Source organism: Bactrocera dorsalis, chromosome 5 (genome assembly GCF_023373825.1).
Source record: "Bactrocera dorsalis isolate Fly_Bdor chromosome 5, ASM2337382v1, whole genome shotgun sequence".
Taxonomy (NCBI): domain Eukaryota; kingdom Metazoa; phylum Arthropoda; class Insecta; order Diptera; family Tephritidae; genus Bactrocera; species Bactrocera dorsalis.
Genome location: NC_064307.1, coordinates 18,521,758 through 18,541,278, shown reverse-complemented (window position 1 = coordinate 18,541,278; position 19,521 = coordinate 18,521,758). Strand labels below are relative to the sequence as shown.

Here is a 19,521-nt window from a genome sequence, read left to right as displayed (position 1 = left end):
TAAGAGGTGATTGGCAAATAGAAACAGGCGCACAACTGAGTAGACAGACGGCTGGCGGGTAAAGCCGCACTTACAAGCGGTCACACACACAGAGCTTATATATATATATACATGCATATGCATATACATATGTATGTATGTTACAAAGGGACTCATCGCCGCATCAGTTGATGGTACTAAACGAATGAAGATATACTTATTTATTTGTAGATGTGTTCGTGCTTGGTGATTGTGATGCGCTGATCTGTTGCACTGACGTTGCGATGGATGCGCAAACTCACTTTCACACGCGAATGCAAGCCACAAATGGCTACAACAAAAACAAAAAAACGTGTGGGATGGCGAGGGCAGTTGCGATTTAATAATCAACAGTATATACATACATACATACATTACTTGTATGTGTGTCTATTAGTAAGTGTATGTATCCACTATTCACATGGATATATTTTTGGTGTGTTTTGTTTATAATTCACTTACCCCACTGACACAAATCGCAGTACAAAGTAATCCAAAAATAATAACAACCATTGAAATTGCAATGGTTTGCAGCTGAAACGGTGTTGTTCCCAAATGAAGATGCAACCGATGTGAATAATTCGAATTTTGTTTTTGTTGATGTTGATGTTGCTGTTGTTGATCTTCTTCTTCTTGTTTACATTGCTGTTTTTGAGTCATCTTTGTTGCCATTGTTGGTTTTGTTTTTATAGCCATTGGTAGTGGGTATGTGGTAATATGTATGTGTGTTCGTGTGTATCCCAGCTACGGAGCGTGGAGCGTATACGTAATTTATTTTGAATGGTATTCACTTATCTACAACGACCAGAACAAGGAAAATGAGAAAAATAGTAAAGAAGTAAAACAAAAACATCTTATTTATGCATGCAAATTACAAATATGCTTCAATAAATAATTCCAATTGAGTTTTGAAAAAGCGTGAAACATTGTCTTAAAAATAGTAGGAGTTTAAAATTTGTCATATCATAGCAGAATCATTATATAGAATTATATATAATATTTTACAAATATAAAAACGAATTTTAATTAATTTTTAATTTTCTCTTTCATATGTAACATTATATTAGTAATTTTTAATATTCACCAATCAATGACTGTCCATATAAAATACTCTAGAAAATTATTCAAAAAAATTATTTTATTTTAGTTATTTTGTATATAAAATAAGTAAAGTAAAATAAGGAAGACCCTTGCAACTTGCAAGCATCAAAGCCGGCTAAATAGTTACCTTCAGGTGTCGGCAAAACTTCGTATTGAAAAATGTAGCGAAAGAATTCAATTCGAAGAAATCGTGAATGAATTCCAATTAAAGTTGGTATTTTATTAAATTTTATTATAGATCGTATACTTAATTAGTTTTATAACTAAATTTTAGTTTCCGTCAGCGAAACTTCTGTTGAAATCCACTTCAAATCTGACATAAACTTAGCTAAAGAAGCTAAATTTAATATATTCAGTTGATATGTCAACCGCAAATCAGAAGATTGCAATTGTTTATATTAGGGATATTAGATTATGACCAAGGTTTAGGCCAAGTCCAATCATGTTCAGCAGTACAACATTATTATAATAAAGTCTTTTAGAATAATAGAAAATATTGTATGGCATAACATCTAAAGTATATCCAATATTATACCTTCAATTAATTCTGATTATTCTGCTATCTTACATATTGACCGATACAAGTATGTACTGCATAAGGCCAACGGAAGTTTTAAAAGCTTTTTATTGAGTATATAGAATATGGTTATTGTATTGATCCGATTTATTCTTCTTTTGGCACTACTACATATTATAAACGCAATCAAATGCTCTCTAAGTTTCAACCATATATGTATTTATAAGGAATAAGGTCAATCGGAGATTTTAAAATTCTGATATTGCTTATATGTTGCTAGGACAAGCTTCCAGCAGCAAATAACGCCATATTTTGCCCGTTATTTTGGCATTTCTCTTCAGTAAGGCTTGCCATTTTATCATGAAAACACATACAATCCAACAAAGAGTCGAAATTATTAGCATTTACTACCGAAATTTGGAGTCAGTGGCCTCTACTTTATCGTCAGATGTTCGTGAATTGGGCCGAACAACAACTTGAAAATAATCCGAATTTGCATCGAAAAATCATCTTCAGAGATGCGGCTCATGTCTGGCCGAACGGCTTTGTCAATAAGCAAAATTGGCATTATTGGTCAGGCAGCAATCCACACTTACTCCATGAGTCACCATTGCATCCCGAAAAAATTACGATTTAGTGCGGTTTATAGGCCGGCGGCGTCATTGGGCCGTACTTCTCCCATGATGATCAAAACCGGCACGTTACTGTGAACGGTAATCGCTACCGCTCAATGATAACCAAATATTTTTGGGCTGAATTCAATGATATAGACTTGGACAATATGTGATTCCAACAGGGTGCCGCCACAAGCCATACAGCGAATGTCACAGTGTATTTATTGAAAACCAAGTTTAGTGAACGTGTTATCTCACGAAATGGCCCAATTAACTGATCGCCTCGCATACGATTTGACACCGTTAGACTATTTCCTGTGGGGTTAATTCAAGTCTATGGTCCATGTCAAGAAACCAGTGACGATTGATGAACTTCGTACGAATATCGAACATGAAATTACTGCAGTATCCGCTGATTTATGCTTGAAAACCGTCGAAAATTGGGTTCAGTGTCTTGACTTCTGTAAGCGTAGCTGAGGTGGCCATTGAAAAGAAATCAAGTTCCATACCTCATGGCATCGAATTTACTTTCACAGCAAATAAATATTTTCATTGATATCCCAACTTTTTTGTAGTGTTTTATTGAAAAACTTAAAGTACTTCCACCTACATACAATTTTGTTTGATTATCTTAGGTTTGCGTACTTTTCGGTAGTTGGCAACTCTATTTCTAATGTACCTTTAAGTTAAACAAGTAATAATTTTGTGAAAAGCTTTCTAAATTGCCTTGCAATTCAATAATACTTTGGCCAGTTTTATTTTTCAACGATTTCGTTAACGTTTTATATTTACTTGCAGTTTTATATACTTTTTTGCTTGCTCTTGTTAGATAATTTTAGACTCCCATACATACTTATTTCTCTTCTTAGAACTTGAAGTAAATAGATATCAGACAAACACTTTTTCCTGCTTATACATATAATATGATTGCATGTGTATATCGTCAACTAAAATGCAAAATAACTTAACATCACTTTTCATATGTTTTCAAGTGAAATAAAAACAATATACGTAATAGAAAGTTTATGATCCATATATGTTATATGATCTAGTTAGTCGTAAGCAATACAAAACTCAATTTCGAATTTTTTGATGATATGTTGTAACGATATAGAATATATCAAATTTTTCTTATCACTTCAGTATATGAATTAATGGAAAGTACCACACTTTTAAATCCACAGCCTTCTAAACAAATGAAATGCAACAAAGGGGAACAGAAAAAAATTGAAGTTGTACTAAGTTTTAATTAAAATATTTATAGAGATATAAAAAATATATTTCCATTACTCGTAGAACTAAAAATAAAATTTAATTGTTCTTCAAAAAAATTGTCTTTTACTTTTTTGCTATTAAAAAATCAACGATTTCTCAACAACTGTGCTCCTCAAACACGTTCTAATCAACCGGAATTAATATTAGATAAGCAACAGCCGTTAGTGAGCAACTATATAGCAAGGTACTATATTTATTAAAATTCTTAACACAGTTTTGATTGTTCTTGATGCTTTTTTGTTTCAATATTAATTAAGAATATTGTTTATGTTTAATAATTTAACACAAATTAATTGTAAACAGAAATGTTAAATATTTCACACTTTTTCTTTAATTTATAAGAAATCGGTATTTTTTATATTATTTTGAATACTTTTTACATTCTTAAAATCACTTAAATGCAAAAAAAAAGTTTTATCTTTACGCACTTTCCAATTAACACGCCTACACTTGATATTAACGCGACTATGTCAAAAGGGGGAGAATATGCGAATGCGCGTTTACACGTGCGACTCTGCCGCTAGTCGAGATGCGAAAGTTAAAAAAATCGTGCAAACAATTTTATTTTATACCTCGACCAAGTGTTCAAGCATTGCCGCGCCAAATGTACGTACAGCACCGAAGCGATGCGCTTTGAGCGATGAGTGCGCAAAATCCAAAATCCAAAAGGCATCATCGTCATCATCATCAACAGCAGCAGCAACAAGCTCAACAACAAACACAAAAGCACAGCAACAGCTGAAGCGCAACTAACAAGAGCCACAAAAGCAGAAGCTGCAAAATCAAAATCAAATTCAAATATAATAAAAAAAAAACACACAAAAAAAACTCCATTCAAAGCCAAAACCAAACGTGCTTAAAGAAGCATTCGCTAAAATCCGCTTTACGTTGCGGCCGCTGCGAATACTCTGCAACACAGTAGCAAGTATCACAGTGTCCATACACACACACACGCACTCACACTCAACAATAGCAGAGTAAACAAATGAAAAGCCACGAGCAATAACAAAAACATATGCAACTCATTTGAAATTAGCTCAGAATCCGCAATAGCCGCGCTCACTCACGTGGGACCTCAAACGGTGGCACTCACCCAATGCAGCGCATTCAATAGGCGCTAAAGTGCCTTGATGGCCCTATTTCGCTTGAGCACTTCGATGCGAATAATTTAATAGGATTTCAAATTTTGATGAGATCCATTATTGGAGGTTTTAGGAATTTTGCAATAAAATTGACAATAATGTTTAATTGTAATGAAATTTAAAAATTTTTGTTTAGATAATTGTATGGCTTGGGCGAAACGAAAGACTTAAGCAGCGAACTAGTTCAATGGGGAACACCAGATTTTTACAACCATACAAAGTTAGGCAATCATTAGTGCATATACAAGTGTTAAGTTAAGTTGAGCAATAATATAGTAACAATTAAAGATTTTGCATATAGACAAATCTTATTTTATCCAATACAAAATATTCAACCTAATACATATATGTAGATATATATTTACTTGTATATAAAACCAAACTTGTATCACAGCGACTTTTTTGACTAAAAGTGGTTTATAAAAATAAAAAAGAAATGCCCCAAGCAATTTATTCTGTTGTGTCTACTGTTGACGAAAAAAATTAAAAGTACGTGCGCTAAGAACAAACTCTTTAGCCGGTTAGCTCAATACTTGGTAACTCGTAAACCCGTTAATAATGAAACGCCCTTTCTACTTAAAACATTATTATAATAGATAATATTAATTTTTTATTTAAATTAAATAATCTTGTTTGTCTGAAAATATGTGTTATTGGTGAGAAAGCAACCCACACGTACTTCATGAGTCACCATTGCATCCTGAAAAAATTACGGTTTGGTAGGCCGGCGGCGCCATTGGGTCGTATTTTTTCTGTGATGATCAAGGCCGGCACGTTACTGTGAATGGGAATCGCTACATCTCAATGATAACCGAATATTTTTGGCCTGAATTGGATGATTTGGGCAACATATTGTTCCAACAGGACGGCGCCATAAGCCACACAGCGATTTTTTGAAAACCCAGTTTTGTGAACGTGTTATTTCACAAAATGACCCAGTCAATTGGCAGCCTCGGTTGGTTAGACGCCGTTAGATTTTTTCCTGTGGGGCTACGTCAAGTCTATATTGAAACCCATTATCTTAAGGTACAATTTCCAAGTCATTGTGAATGCCAGGCATTTCTCGGCAATCGCTCACTTTCAGTTGTAGTAGGCACCTTTCTCTAGGAATGGTATCGTCCGGTTTTAGAAGCTCACATTACAGGATGCTCTGCTGACCCTACCCAATACAGTGCCTTACATTGGAGTCATGGATAATCGGCTTTGCAAATTATTTGGTTGGTTCCCCAGATTTCTCATTTGATTTTTATGAATTAAGGGTTGTCATAATGGATCCATTTTTCAGCACCAGTCACGGTCTGATGCAAGAACGGCTTCTTTGTATTGCGTTCTTTCAGCATTTTTTACATGCAAACCGTCTTTCAACGTCTCTTGGCTTCAATTCATATGGCACCCGATATCCTTGCTTTGGAATGTATTGGATACATTAAAGATTTAAGAGACTCCCATAGCTTATGAAAAAGACGCAAAACGACAGTAGCTTTCCAACACATTTTCAGAATATTGGAAGAATGGAATAATAATAAACATTTTGGCAATGAATGATACGTGAATAAATTTATAGTGTCAATAGAAAAGATAGAAGTAAGCAACCACAGCTAACTTAAGTGTATTTGTTGTAAACCAACGTCTCATCATTCTTCGCGCATGGTCTGTACTCTGCCGAATCCACATTTCCCATTTTTAAAGGTGGGATCTTAATGATACGTGAACTATGTTAACCTCTACAATGTTACTTAGCTCTTTTTTGCCTAGAAGTAGAAGTTTTCTGGTCTCTCCACCATCAACACCACCCCATAGAAACTTTTTGATATATCTTGTGCTGTTTGTGTTCCAATACCTGGGGTGTTCCTCTAGGGTCCATTGAAGGAGCAGAATAGCTTCAAGCAGCTGTTAGATAAGAAGAAATAATGTTCTCTGCGATAAATTTTAACCCACCCCGATTTCTCAAAAATATTTTTTTTAGAATTTTTTTTTAATATAGAATCTATAAATGACACTACTTTAATTTTATTTAAAAATATTTATTTAAAGAAAGAAAGATCAGAATAAAATTTTTAAATATAAATATATAAAATTGTAAGAGGAAATTATTGGATGACATTGTAGACCTAAAAAAGATTTTTTGAAATTTGAAACTTGTCTTCAATCATCATAAATCATGAAAAATTTTTTAATCGTTATACACACTTTTATTGCATTTAGCAACTTCTCCAACGCACACTGACTAATTAAGAATGCGATATTAACAACCGGAAAACTGCAAGCATGCATCCATGCATCCAAGCGACTATTTTAATGCAGTAAAAATCACACAATTACAACACTTCTGAAATACTCTCTCAGCTGTAATATTGCAGTATTACAACGCAGCACGCAATCACGCTCAATTCTAGTTCACCTTCGAAGAGTTTTTCCATTCATATGCGCAGACGCTGAGAATCGCCATAAAATTACCGGAGTGCACAGCGCAGTTGCTGTGAGAAAATCCCTAAAATAGGAGTTTGCACAGAAATCGAATTAATTTCCACACGAATGCTGGTAAATACAAAATTCGGTGTAATACCAAGCTGTAATTCTGTCTGGTTAAGTGAGCATCGTCTAAAGTTGCGCTGATCACACGTACATACATACGAAGCCATGGGTTGTTGTTTACAATTTGAAAACTCGCGAAAAAAAGAACAAATGAAAGAAGATCATAAAAGTTTGATTTTCAGCAAAAGAAAAGATAAAAGGGTAAAGAAGTAAATAACAGTGAAATATTATACACACGTTCATATACTTTCATTCAATGTATGCGACTTACTAATTGCTAGCAGATAAACAACGCGAAATATTTGCCGGTATATGTGGTTAATATTGCTCTTAAAGAGAATAGAGCGTTATAAATTATTGTTTAATAATGGTTGATATTTGAAATTTTTTAAGCAATTTGAGATGGTATTAGATGACGGATAACCTTTCGGAGCTAAGCTCTCTCATCACTCAGTTTCGCTTAATTATAATAAAATCATACGGCCTTTTTATTAGTTTACGTATACTATTTAAGTCAATTTAGGCCCCCAAATCCCACCTAACTTTGTTAATTTATTCTGGTGTAATAAAAAATAAACCTAATGAACAAACTTTTTTGTTCATTGGCTATTCTAAAACGCGAACAAGGCAAAAGGTTTGAATGTATTTCGCATCGATCTTAAATTATTTTGAACTTGGGGAATCGGTAATAGTAAATTACGCGATTTTTTATGATTGAATGGAACGCGCAAACTATAGAGTAGTCTAAAAATATTTCTAATCAAGACTTTAACTTATTTTTTTTTATATTTATAATGAACTTTAATGAACTAAATATGTACCATTTTGGTCAACCACTTTTCGCCATTTTTTCGCTAGAGACATTGTTCTGTCAGGGTAAAACTTTTTTGGTTTCTCGGCGAAAAACTGCGACAAGTAATTTTCACAGGCTTCTCTTGAAGCCAACTTTACTCTATTAAGGGAGTTCTGCATTGACCAAAACAAATGGTAGTCCGATGGTGTAAGGTCACAGCTATATGGTGGATGCATCAAAACTTCCCAGCCAAGCTCACCCAGTTTTTGCCGAGTCATCAAAGATGTATATAGTCTAACATTGTCCTGAAGGATGATGAAGCTCTTTCTGTTGATCAGTTCTGGCCGTTTTTCTTTCGATTTGTTGCTTCAATCTCATCAGTTATTGACAGTAAAATGTATATAGAATCGATCGTTCGAACAGGCTGGAGCAGTTCATAGTGAATGATTCCTTTCCAATCCCGCCAAATACACAACATAACCTTTCGAGGTGTCAATCCTGGCTTTGCGACCATTTGTTGGGCTTCACCACGCTTGGACCGTAATCTTTTTTGCACATTATTGTCGTATTTGATCCACTTTTCGCATCCTGTTACCATTTGCTTCAGCGAAGAATAGCAGATGTAAATTCGGTCCATGAAATTTTTTACAGCCTTTTTTAAATGGTTCAAACCCGTTTGATGATGAATGTTAAGTTCTTTAGCGATGTCATAGCTGCTTATGTGACGGTCCTGGTCAATCTTTTCCATAATTTCATCGACTTTTTCAACAATAGGTTGACCAAAGCGAGGTGCATCTTTCACATCGAAATTTCCAGAATGGAAGCAAGCGGACCATCGTTGTGCTACGCGAACTGATACAGCATCGTCTTCACAATTATACAAAAATTTCAAAACATAGCGAATTTCTTCATAATTTTCAGTCATTTTCGAACACTTTTTTCAACTTCCCTGTAAGAAAATGGGAATAAATGAGTAAAAATATTAACTTACGCTTCTCGGTATTCGAAATCGTGAACAAAAATTCGCAAATGTGAACTACCTTACTTTTAATTAGCCTGCGCTGTTATAAGATAATTTTAATGCGAGGTCACAGTTAAAATTAAATATACGTAGCTTCAAAATACCTTTAAAAAATTGCAATTTCGATAAAAATCGTATAAAGCTTTAACTGCTGAGTTGTCTTACCCGCACTCTTCAATATTATAGCTGATGGAAAAGGGAACATTTTTTTACAATCCTAACAATTTAGTACCGTAAAATGTACATTAAGTAAAAAATAGATTTTTTGAAAAACGCCGACCGTTTAAATGTTGAACAGATTATTATCTTTTTATTTTTATTATAATTTGAAGAAATTGCGATGGTATTCAAAAGACTTAAGACACAAACTTTCTTTCTAATTTTATGTGAAGAAGTATTAAGGTTTGGCTGAGAGGAATACACTCTGAAATCGGAAGAATACAGACAGGTTTAATAGTTTAAGAGGTATATGTGATGGCATCAATAGTTACTGAGGCATGCACATTAATCTAGCAAAAAACCGATGTTACGCACACTATTCCCTTATGTGACCATCCGCTCAGGGATTACGGAAATTTTGAATGTATTAGGATAAATAATAATGGTAGACCAGCACTTAAAATCAGATTTAAAAAATTAAATGGAAATATAATTGATTTGAAATATTTCTTTATTATCATGTTCATACATACCTTATAGCATATAAATTATTTGTATGTCTAACCCACCTAAAATAAGAAACAACATTTAATTCCAAGCAAATTTCAGTAGGAAATAAGAAATTATAAGAAAATTAATAAGTTTTAAAGTCTTATTAACCACTTCCGCTTCACAACAAGTAAGCAGAAATTTTAATTACATTTAAACTAGCATTACATTATATTACAAAAATATGTACGAAGTTAGATATGGCACACATATATTTGCAAACAAATAAATATTATATTTTCCAGCACAAATTAGTTGTTCATATACTTGTAATGAAGTAATAAGGAGTTAATATGAAGTAATTAACAATTTAATTAAAACGGTTTTTTGCCAATTAAACAGTAAACAATAAAACGCTACCATTTATGGCAACACCATATTTGCAGCTACATTAATTCGCAGTACATAAAAGGTACGGTGTAAACTCTCACATTACAACACAACAACAATTCACGCCAGCACTGCTGACTACGCATGTTCAAGCCACTGTGCAGTAACAACAACGCAAGTTGTTACAACCATTAGATTAGTTCAAATAGCACGAAGCGTTGAGGTTATGTACACCAAAGCATACATTTAATTACATTCATCAAGGGCGTTTTGTCAAAACTTTAGAGCGGTTTATTTGACTTGCATTATCATTATTATTTATGGCTGTCTAAGGAGTTGCAAATTGCCAAAATGCGTGAAGTGTCTTTGGAAAATGCTCATCACTCAAAATGTTGATCATTCATTCTCTTGTTATTTATTATGGCGCACGTTTACACCCTCACACACAAGCATACCAAATTGGATTGTGGTTTGATGGTTAGTTGATGCCGTGAGAATTTCGTTAATGATTGTGAACATTGGCAGCGGCATATTTGGTTAACCCTTTGAAAGAATCTTACATTTTTAAGTGGAAATATAATGGTTTTCAACTTATTATGCACAAAACAGTAATGAATTTTTTAATAATCATATTTTCCTATAAACGGGGTGTGATTTTTGTAAATTAGATAAATAAATTATTAAGAATTGGGTCCATCAAATTAAATATTTTTCGAGTTATACGCGATCTCCTAAAGCGCTCCACTACTGCACTGTTTCCAGCACTCTCCTTGGATAGAACCTAAAAACGAAAATTCCCGACTGGAAAATGTTGTCCGTATAATGACATAGAGTCAAAAAAATTACAAAAGGCCTAATTTTTGAGAAAAGTTAAAATTTACTTAAAAATTTTAGTCGTTTTTGTCACACACAAACAAAATTCGATTTTTGATCAGATCCAGAAACTGGTAGATTCTATAGAGAACTATATATAGAATTTTCCGAAAAAATTTGATAGTGCTGAGATCATCGCAAAGAGGTCAGAACATGTCTTTTTCGAAAAAAAAAACGCTTGAATATAAACTGTTGTTGTTTTTGGAGGTATAGACTATGGATATATGCAAGGATAAAAAAATCGAATTTTTTGAAATTTCACACTAGGCATATCCCTTAAAAAAATACATCACACAAGAGATCATAATACAGTAAAAAGCGAGCGACCCATTGTTATGCTACACGAACTGATTCAGCATCGTCTCCGTGAACTTCACAAATTTCATTGCTGGTTTGTGTGGTATTCTTCCCTTTTTTATACAAAAATTTCAAAATATAGCGAATTTCTTAATTATTTTCATTCATTTTTGAACAGCTGTAATTTTTTGTCAACTTCACCGAATTTTATTTTTTGGTTAAATGAAGCTTAAAATTTCATCTTTCCAACACTATTTAGTTAACACAATGTGAAAGGTAGCAATGGAGATATACGACTGCAACTACATCCACTGACAAAATACGAAAAGACTTTTTCGACTATCCAATATAATCAAATTGCCAAATTTTATACGCAAAGATTCCATTTCTCCCAATATTTATTTAAAGGGTGATTTTTTTAAGAGCTTGATAACTTTTTTTTAAAAAAAAACGCATAAAATTTGCAAAATCTCATCGGTTCTTTATTTGAAACGTTAGATTGGTTCATGACATTTACTTTAATTTCATTTAAATGTTGACCGCGGCTGCGTCTTAGGTGGTCCATTCGGAAAGTCCAATTTTGGGCAACTTTTTCGAGCATTTCGGCCGGAATAGCCCGAATTTCTTCGGAAATGTTGTCTTCCAAAGCTGGAATAGTTGCTGGCTTATTTCTGTAGACTTTAGACTTGACGTAGCCCCACAAAAAATAGTCTAAAGGCGTTAAATCGCATGATCTTGGTGGCCAACTTACGGGTCCATTTCTTTGAGATGAATTGTTGTCCGAAGTTTTCCCTCAAAATGGCCATAGAATCGCGAGCTGTGTGGCATGTAGCGCCATCTTGTTGAAACCACATGTCAACCAAGTTCAGTTCTTCCATTTTTGGCAACAAAAAGTTTGTTAGCATCGAACGATAGCGATCGCCATTCACCGTAACGTTGCGTCCAACAGCATCTTTGAAAAAATACGGTCCAATGATTCCACCAGCGTACAAACCACACCAAACAGTGCATTTTTCGGGATGCATGGGCAGTTCTTGAACGGCTTCTGGTTGCTCTTCACCCCAAATGCGGCAATTTTGCTTATTTACGTAGCCATTCAACCAGAAATGAGCCTCATCGCTGAACAAAATTTGTCGATAAAAACACATTTCGAACCGAACACTGATTTTGGTAATAAAATTCAATGATTTGCAAGCGTTGCTCGTTAGTAAGTCTATTCATGATGAAATGTCAAAGCATACTGAGCATCTTTCTCTTTGACACCATGTCTGAAATCCACGTGATCTGTCCAAATACTAATGCATGAAAATCCTAACCTCAAAAAAATCCACCCGTTATATAGACAATAATACATATTATGCACGCATGTTCAAAACAGTAATTAAAGGTCAAGAAAAGGGTTAGTGTAGTAATTTTGCAAGTAAAAAATATATTAACAGATATTTACTGTTTTGAACATTCATTTTAGAAGATTATAGTTAATTAGCATCATCATAGTATTATCGAACAGTCATTGTAAGGGTTAAGCGGTCAAAAATTATTCAATAATTTTATAAAAATAAATTATATTTCTTTTTACAATGTAACCAATGCAAATATTATACGTTATCATCCCCAAGCTAGTACTTCTCTCTCTCTCTAGGTGTCATTATTAATTGTGCCGCGTGTGAAGGTCATTTGCATGTGATCATTCAAAAAAGGTGTTGAGTTGCTATAAAAAATGTAGAGATTTTTATCTATATTTTCTTTTTTAGTATTTACCACCTACGGTACGAGTAATTAATAAACTAAATTACGAATTCATTCTTCTACAAAAACACTATTCAATTGCTTATTATTCTTCTTGCGCCGCTTAGAATTTGATTACTACCGTGTGGCATTGTTTTATAATTTTTTTGTTGTGTAGTAAAACTATTAAAGCGCCATTAGCACTATAACAAGAAGTTCAAGTTAAATTAAAGACAAAAATTACGGCTAATGATGTTCAGATAGCAAGAAGAAGCAATTTATTATTATATATGTAGTTGAAGATGCGCGTGGTATTTCATTCATTAAATGCGCTTCTTAGAATGAAAACTTAAATTGTAGTATGTATGAGAACAGAAGAACAATTTGGTATAATATGAGTGTATGCGGAGGGCTATTATAATATTATTAAATATAATAAATTATATTAATTGTCAAAAATTAAGTCGGAATAAATTGTGAAGTAGTAAATATATTATTTTTAAATACATATTTTACTTTTTCTTCATAATCCGAGAATAAAAGTGTCTAAAATTTCAGTACATCCAAAAAATACACAAAAATTAATTAAAATAAATGCAAAAATAACTTCTAAGCAAAATAATAAAAACACTTAAAATTAGGTCTGCTTTTGAAGGTGAAACGGTTGAATTGAAGTCGTTGTACGCAAACTAACGTCAAATAACTGCAAAAATTATATATTGCTGGCCTTTCGTCAGTCAGCAATTGCAAATCAGCGCGGATGTACTTTGCTACAGCATAAATTTGTACCACTTGGATCCGCCATTGCAAGTCCATCTTCAGCTAAATTCTTATTTCTTGGTGCTTACACACACATATGTGCCACCACATACATGCTGGACTGTGTAAGGTTCTCCCTTCGTGTGAGCAACCATGCAAGAAACGGATGCAGCGCCTTCCACCCAGCGTCGCATAAGAGTTGCATTGCGCTTGCACAACGTCGGTGTGTGGCGGCGGTGGCAAACGGCACCATAGCTGCGACAAGTGGCGGATATACGCTTATATACATTCATTAATTTACATCAGTGTCTGCTGTAATTGTGGTAACTGCAGCAATTGTCGCCAGCGCCAAGCATATTGCCAATAAATTTTCGCATTACAATGATAGCAAGACTTCGGCGCGCACACATACACACGTACTCATACATTGTAATGTTTATGTAAATACTGCCACGCTGTGTCGTTGTTAATGAAAAATGCAGCAATCGTAGTTGTGGTAAGAAGAGCTTTAACAGCAACATTTCGCATTGCTACTGCTTAGCATATTCTGATCGCTGTTCAGTGATAAATAATTCAGAACTTACATGCATACGAGTACATATGTTTCTTTAACTCTTGCAGTGCCACACAAGCAGAAAGCGCTACTTTAAAGTGGCACTTATATTAAATACATATATATAATAGTGGGTGCCACTTTAGGATTTTCCATTCGAAATATGTAAAAGAAATAAAAAATTTTGTTTCAAAATTCCAAAAACAATCAAAGATTGGTTCAACCTTTTTTACATTCGTGTGAAGCTTAATCTCCTTATGTCAATTAGTGTAAGTTGGGCAGCCGTTTCTTTACAGCAGGAAGGGTTTGTCTGCCAATTTTCGTATAAAGAAATTTAACAACGCGTTTTCTTAAATGTTTGTGCTTTCGCCGGAATTACTATTACGAAACAGTTTCAGAAATGTTTTGGGAAGTCTAAAATATCGTGAACACAAATTTTTTTAGTTCCATCAAGCATTCAGTAAAGCTCGCGAAGTCATCAAAAATTGTCCTTATGCAAACATCCATCCACCTCTGTTAAAAATCTCTTCGGGATCGCCTCATCACAATTTTGTTAATGATTTGGTTATAAAGCGGAGCAATGCTAGACTCATGAAAATCTATCTTTTTTCTAAGTCCTGATCAAATTTGATCAGATGTAAGCATACAACTTTTTGATACATTGTCAAATGTGAAAGTTTTTCATACAAGAATTGATTCCGATCGTTCAGTTTGTATGGCAGCTATATGAAAATTCCATCTTTTCTAGCAGGGGTACATTTTAGTTTCCGACAAATTTGAGCAGGTTCTTGAAGAGAAAATTACGTTTGCAAAATTTCAAAACGATATCTGAATAATACCTAAAATATTTTTAAATGGCTAAAAGTCTTGCTTTTTTGTTATGACCCTTGACAGACAGGCGAACATTTCTAAATCGATAGGTATATATAGAAGAGGTAAATACATTTATATACATACTTTATAGGGTCACCGACGTTTCCTTATGGGTGTTACAAACTCCGTGGCAAACTTAATATACCCTGTTCAGGGTATAAATATATTTATGCCCTAAAAAAATTGTGAAAATTAATAAGAAGTGCTCTCTTAATCCTATTCCCCACCTTAAACAAGCCAGTCAAACCAATGAGCTATCAAAAAATGCCACTAAATTTTGGACTGCGATCTTCACGAAAAACCCCTTATACTCATATGCAATGTAACCAAGTAGCTGTGTTTCTGAGTAGCTATTATTACCACAAGCCAAATAATCTTTCGCATAAATAAAGTAGTGTCCAAGCAAAAGATTTCAATATCAAAACACTATGATTTAAAATTTTACTTCAAATATTTCTGTTAAAAATATTCATATTCGATACAAAATTATTTAATAAGTGACCGTCGTATTACATTTTATACATATTTAACTACATTTCTCGATTGCTTAATAAGTATGTGTAGAATCGTTAGAAATTATATAGTAGTCATTATTGTTGCCATTGCACTTGTTACTGTGACTGCTCAGGCATTCTTTAATTCACACAGTCTTAGAGTGGCATATTAATGGCTATAAGTGTTAGGGTGCACTTTATTTTTAATATTCAAATTCGGAAACATTATGTTATTTTTAATATTATATTAGGGCGTTATTATTTAATTTTTGCACCTTACTTATTGATATAGATATATGTTAACAAAATAGATATTTTTAATTATTAATAGTAAACTCTTATTTATATCAGCCAATAGCTCTATTGGCCTATAACGCTCTCGCTATGGCTTAGTTGGGCTCCGTGATAATAAAAATGCATTTTTTAATAATAATGAAATCGTCATACCAGGAGCAGGAAAAATACAGGTTTTGGTTATATATTAGCAAAATCCATTATCCAAGAATATTTTTACAAGTATTAAGGAGGTCATTATATTTGAGGAAATCCACGAGAAGTTGTAAGAAAACCCTTATGCTATGTATTTATCAAAGACTTTCAATTTTTTAGGGTTTCAATCAGCTATGGAGGTTGATTTTACGAATAGATATTGGGTAGTCGAAAAAATCGTTTCGTATTTAGTCAAGAGATGTCGTTGCAGTCGTATACCTCCAGTGCTACCAATCACCTTATGTCAAATTTGTTTATTTATTTATCAGTATAAATATAAAAAAAATAAATTGAATTTTGATTAGAAATACGAAAAGACTTTTTCGACTAGCCAATATTTAAAAATTGTTACTCTTACAGCGCGTGTTTTTGATGCTGCTAAAGATATATGTGCTTCTAATTCTATTATTTGTTTAATTTAAATTTAATAAAAACTATTTTCATTAGAACACCCCTATTGCAACTACATGTATGTATGTTCTATTTCGTTAGTTACAGCTCCATTTAATGCAAATTTGCACAATTAGCATGCAGCGCAAGAACAATGCATTAATGTACTTTAATAATTTGGTATTGAAAATTATTCCGAAAATTTGCACAACTTCCCTCTGACTTCGCTCCGTGTCAAATTGGCGTTGCGCTCTGTTAAATTTTCAACATCAACAACGCAGTCAAACAAAAAGTGAGAAAGAATTCAACATGATGATTGCATAGTTGCTCTTGTAAATGCAAAAATTTTAGTTTTTGTTTGTGCCTGAAGCACACACATTTGACATGATTCCATTAAATAAACATGTGAATTTGATTAGTTTTGACTTAGTTAAAGTGTGGCCAATATTGATGAGCATTTGCCTAATTATTTACATAATTCATATAATTTATCATTAAAAATTTTGCAAAGACTTTATAGTGTACTAAAAAGTTTTATTGCCTAATATTTTTGAGCATACTGTATCTTGGTGACATTATAAAATTGTTGTGACAAAATTTTGCTTTTGCTTTGTTCCTACTTTATGTGTTGTAACTTTAGATGTAATAGAATTAATTGCTTAATGGTTAGTAAAAAAAAACATATTTGTTAAATTTGAGGGCAGGAAAAAAATTTTAGTTTTTTTATGAATTAATTTGATATATTTAAACAAATACTTTCCAAAGCTTCATTTGAATTTTTTATTTTTTTTTTAATTTCTTAATATTAAATATTATATTAAAAGTTTTAAATTTGGATAAATAAAAATTATCTCTAAAGTATAAAAAAAAAATATCGGCAAACAACACTGATCTACAAATCTTTTGTATGTAGTAGCCGTATGACACGAAAAGGAGCTGCCTTTTTGCCGCTATGTCTGAATTTGATATCCCCGCACAACTAATACGACTGTGTAAATTGACGTTGAGCAATCCCAAAAGCTTCGTCAGTGTTGGGAAAGACCTCTCCGAGCCGTTCGATACCAAACGAGGTTTCAGACAAGGCGAACTGCGATTTCTTCAATCTATTGCTGGAGAAAATAATTCGAGCTGCGAAGCTGAATAGAGAAGGTTCAATCTTTATGAGGTCTTGTCATGTCAGTCTTTTGATGTCATTGGGATCTACAAGTTAGTTAGTTAGTTCTGCTTTCTCCAGACTGGATAAGTCAGCGAAGCAAATAAGTCTGGTATCGAACGAAATCAAGACGAAATATCTCCTGTCATCAAATAAACAGTCGTTGCACTCGCGACTTGGCTCGTAGATAATTTCGTCTATCTTGGAACCAGTATTAACACCAACAATAACGTAAGCCTCAAAATCCAACGCTTAATAACTCTTGTCAACAGGTGCTACTTCGGACTGAGTAGGCAAGTGAGAAGTAAATGCCAATTCACTCATCATCCCCATTTTGCTTTATGGCGCAGAGGCATAGACGATGACAACATCTGATGAGTTGGCGTTACGAGTTTTCAACAGAAAAGTTCTACGTAAGATTTGTGGTTCTTTGCGCATTAGCAACGGCGAAAATCGCCGTCGATGAAACGATGAGCTGGACGAAATATTCCGCTATCTAGGTCATGTCGTCCGAATGGATGAAAATACTCCAGTTCTGAGAGTATTCGACGCAGTGACCGCCGGGGAAAACAGTGGAAGAGGAAGACTATATAAAGTCAGGTTGTAAAAGAAAGGTAGTTGAGTTTTTACGGTTAAAAAATGCTTTATCTCGATTTCAAAAATCCTACAATCCCTATAGAAAAATTTAAATGGCACGGTACGGTAAGTACAAAGAAATCTGCAATTTTTGTATTAGCACCCTTTTCACATAACCTCAAAAATTCTGTAAAGAATGCCAATAACCGAGTTTTTGGTATATTATTATTTTACAAAAAATTATTTTCCTTAACAAAGTAGATGTAAACTTGTATTTTTATATCCCAAACTCGCTAAAATTGTTTCGATTAAAGTATTAATTTTTTCCTTAATTTGACCTAATATCCAGAAAGCACCCTAATATTCAATCTTCACTTCAAAATATCTTTTTTTAAGTCGATAGTCTCTTTATTTGATGAAATCTTTACTTTCTGACGGAATCAAAAAATATTCATTACCATAGTAAGTTTTCTCAGAAAATACAAAAAATATCCTAAACAGGATATATACAGATTAAGTTTGCCACCGAATACAAACTGAATAATCTACAACAAGTCCTTGTGTGGAACCTACTCCATTCTATCTTCGATGCAAACCGAAGTTACTTTTTTCTTGTTCTTCCTTTCATTTTAGTTGCCTTTACCAATCTAGATTCATTCTGCTATTATATTGGTTTGAAAAATTATCCAGCCAGGTCTATATGTAATTTGAATACAAATGCCTACTTCAATTACAATAAGTAAAATCTTTTTGCTAGAATCTCAAAGCCGATTCCATTCTAGCAGCAGTTATTTAAATTCATATGCAGCGCCATGTAACTTTAAAGTCAACCGCTGCCGCAACCAAAACCTCAATGAACTGCAATTGAGTTTTATCGTTATTTAAAAAATGCAACTATGACATCTGCGACAAACACACAATACACACACAAGCACATATATTTACACAACTCAAAGTAATCAAGTGCAGCGTATATAAAGAAACCACTTCGGAATCACAAAATCAGAGCACGCTAACAAAATGATAGTGTCCACAGCGGCGATAGTTGTCGTCAATTTTTATTGTTGTAAATTTGCAACTCTTCAACAGCTCTTGTCTGCAGCTATTTTGTTTTGCCGCGTGTTGTTGTTGTGTTTGCACTTGACAATTTGATGCAATTGAGCGGCAAGTTTGCGCGCATGCCACTCACTCGTTGCCATCGGCTAGTCGCGCCGATGACGTTGCACGCGTTATTGCACCACACTACATGCCAACAACCACAACAACAACGCTATCGACACTT

At 33.6% G+C, this 19,521-nt stretch overlaps 1 protein-coding gene across 3 annotated transcripts in view; it reads right to left on the bottom strand.

The window, feature by feature from the left end:
* LOC105232914 (uncharacterized) overlaps positions 1 to 19,521 on the bottom strand; it is a 72,442-nt gene that overhangs the window by 9,819 nt on the left and 43,102 nt on the right. The window contains exons 1-2 of one of the 3 annotated variants that reach the window (XM_049458348.1): positions 4,098 to 4,262; positions 481 to 813 (exon numbers count right to left, since the gene is read on the bottom strand). In XM_049458348.1, the coding sequence (XP_049314305.1) occupies positions 481 to 714 (234 nt within the window). In that variant the 5' untranslated portion in view covers positions 715 to 813; positions 4,098 to 4,262. The other 2 variants (XM_049458349.1, XM_049458350.1) reach the window with 2 other exon arrangements.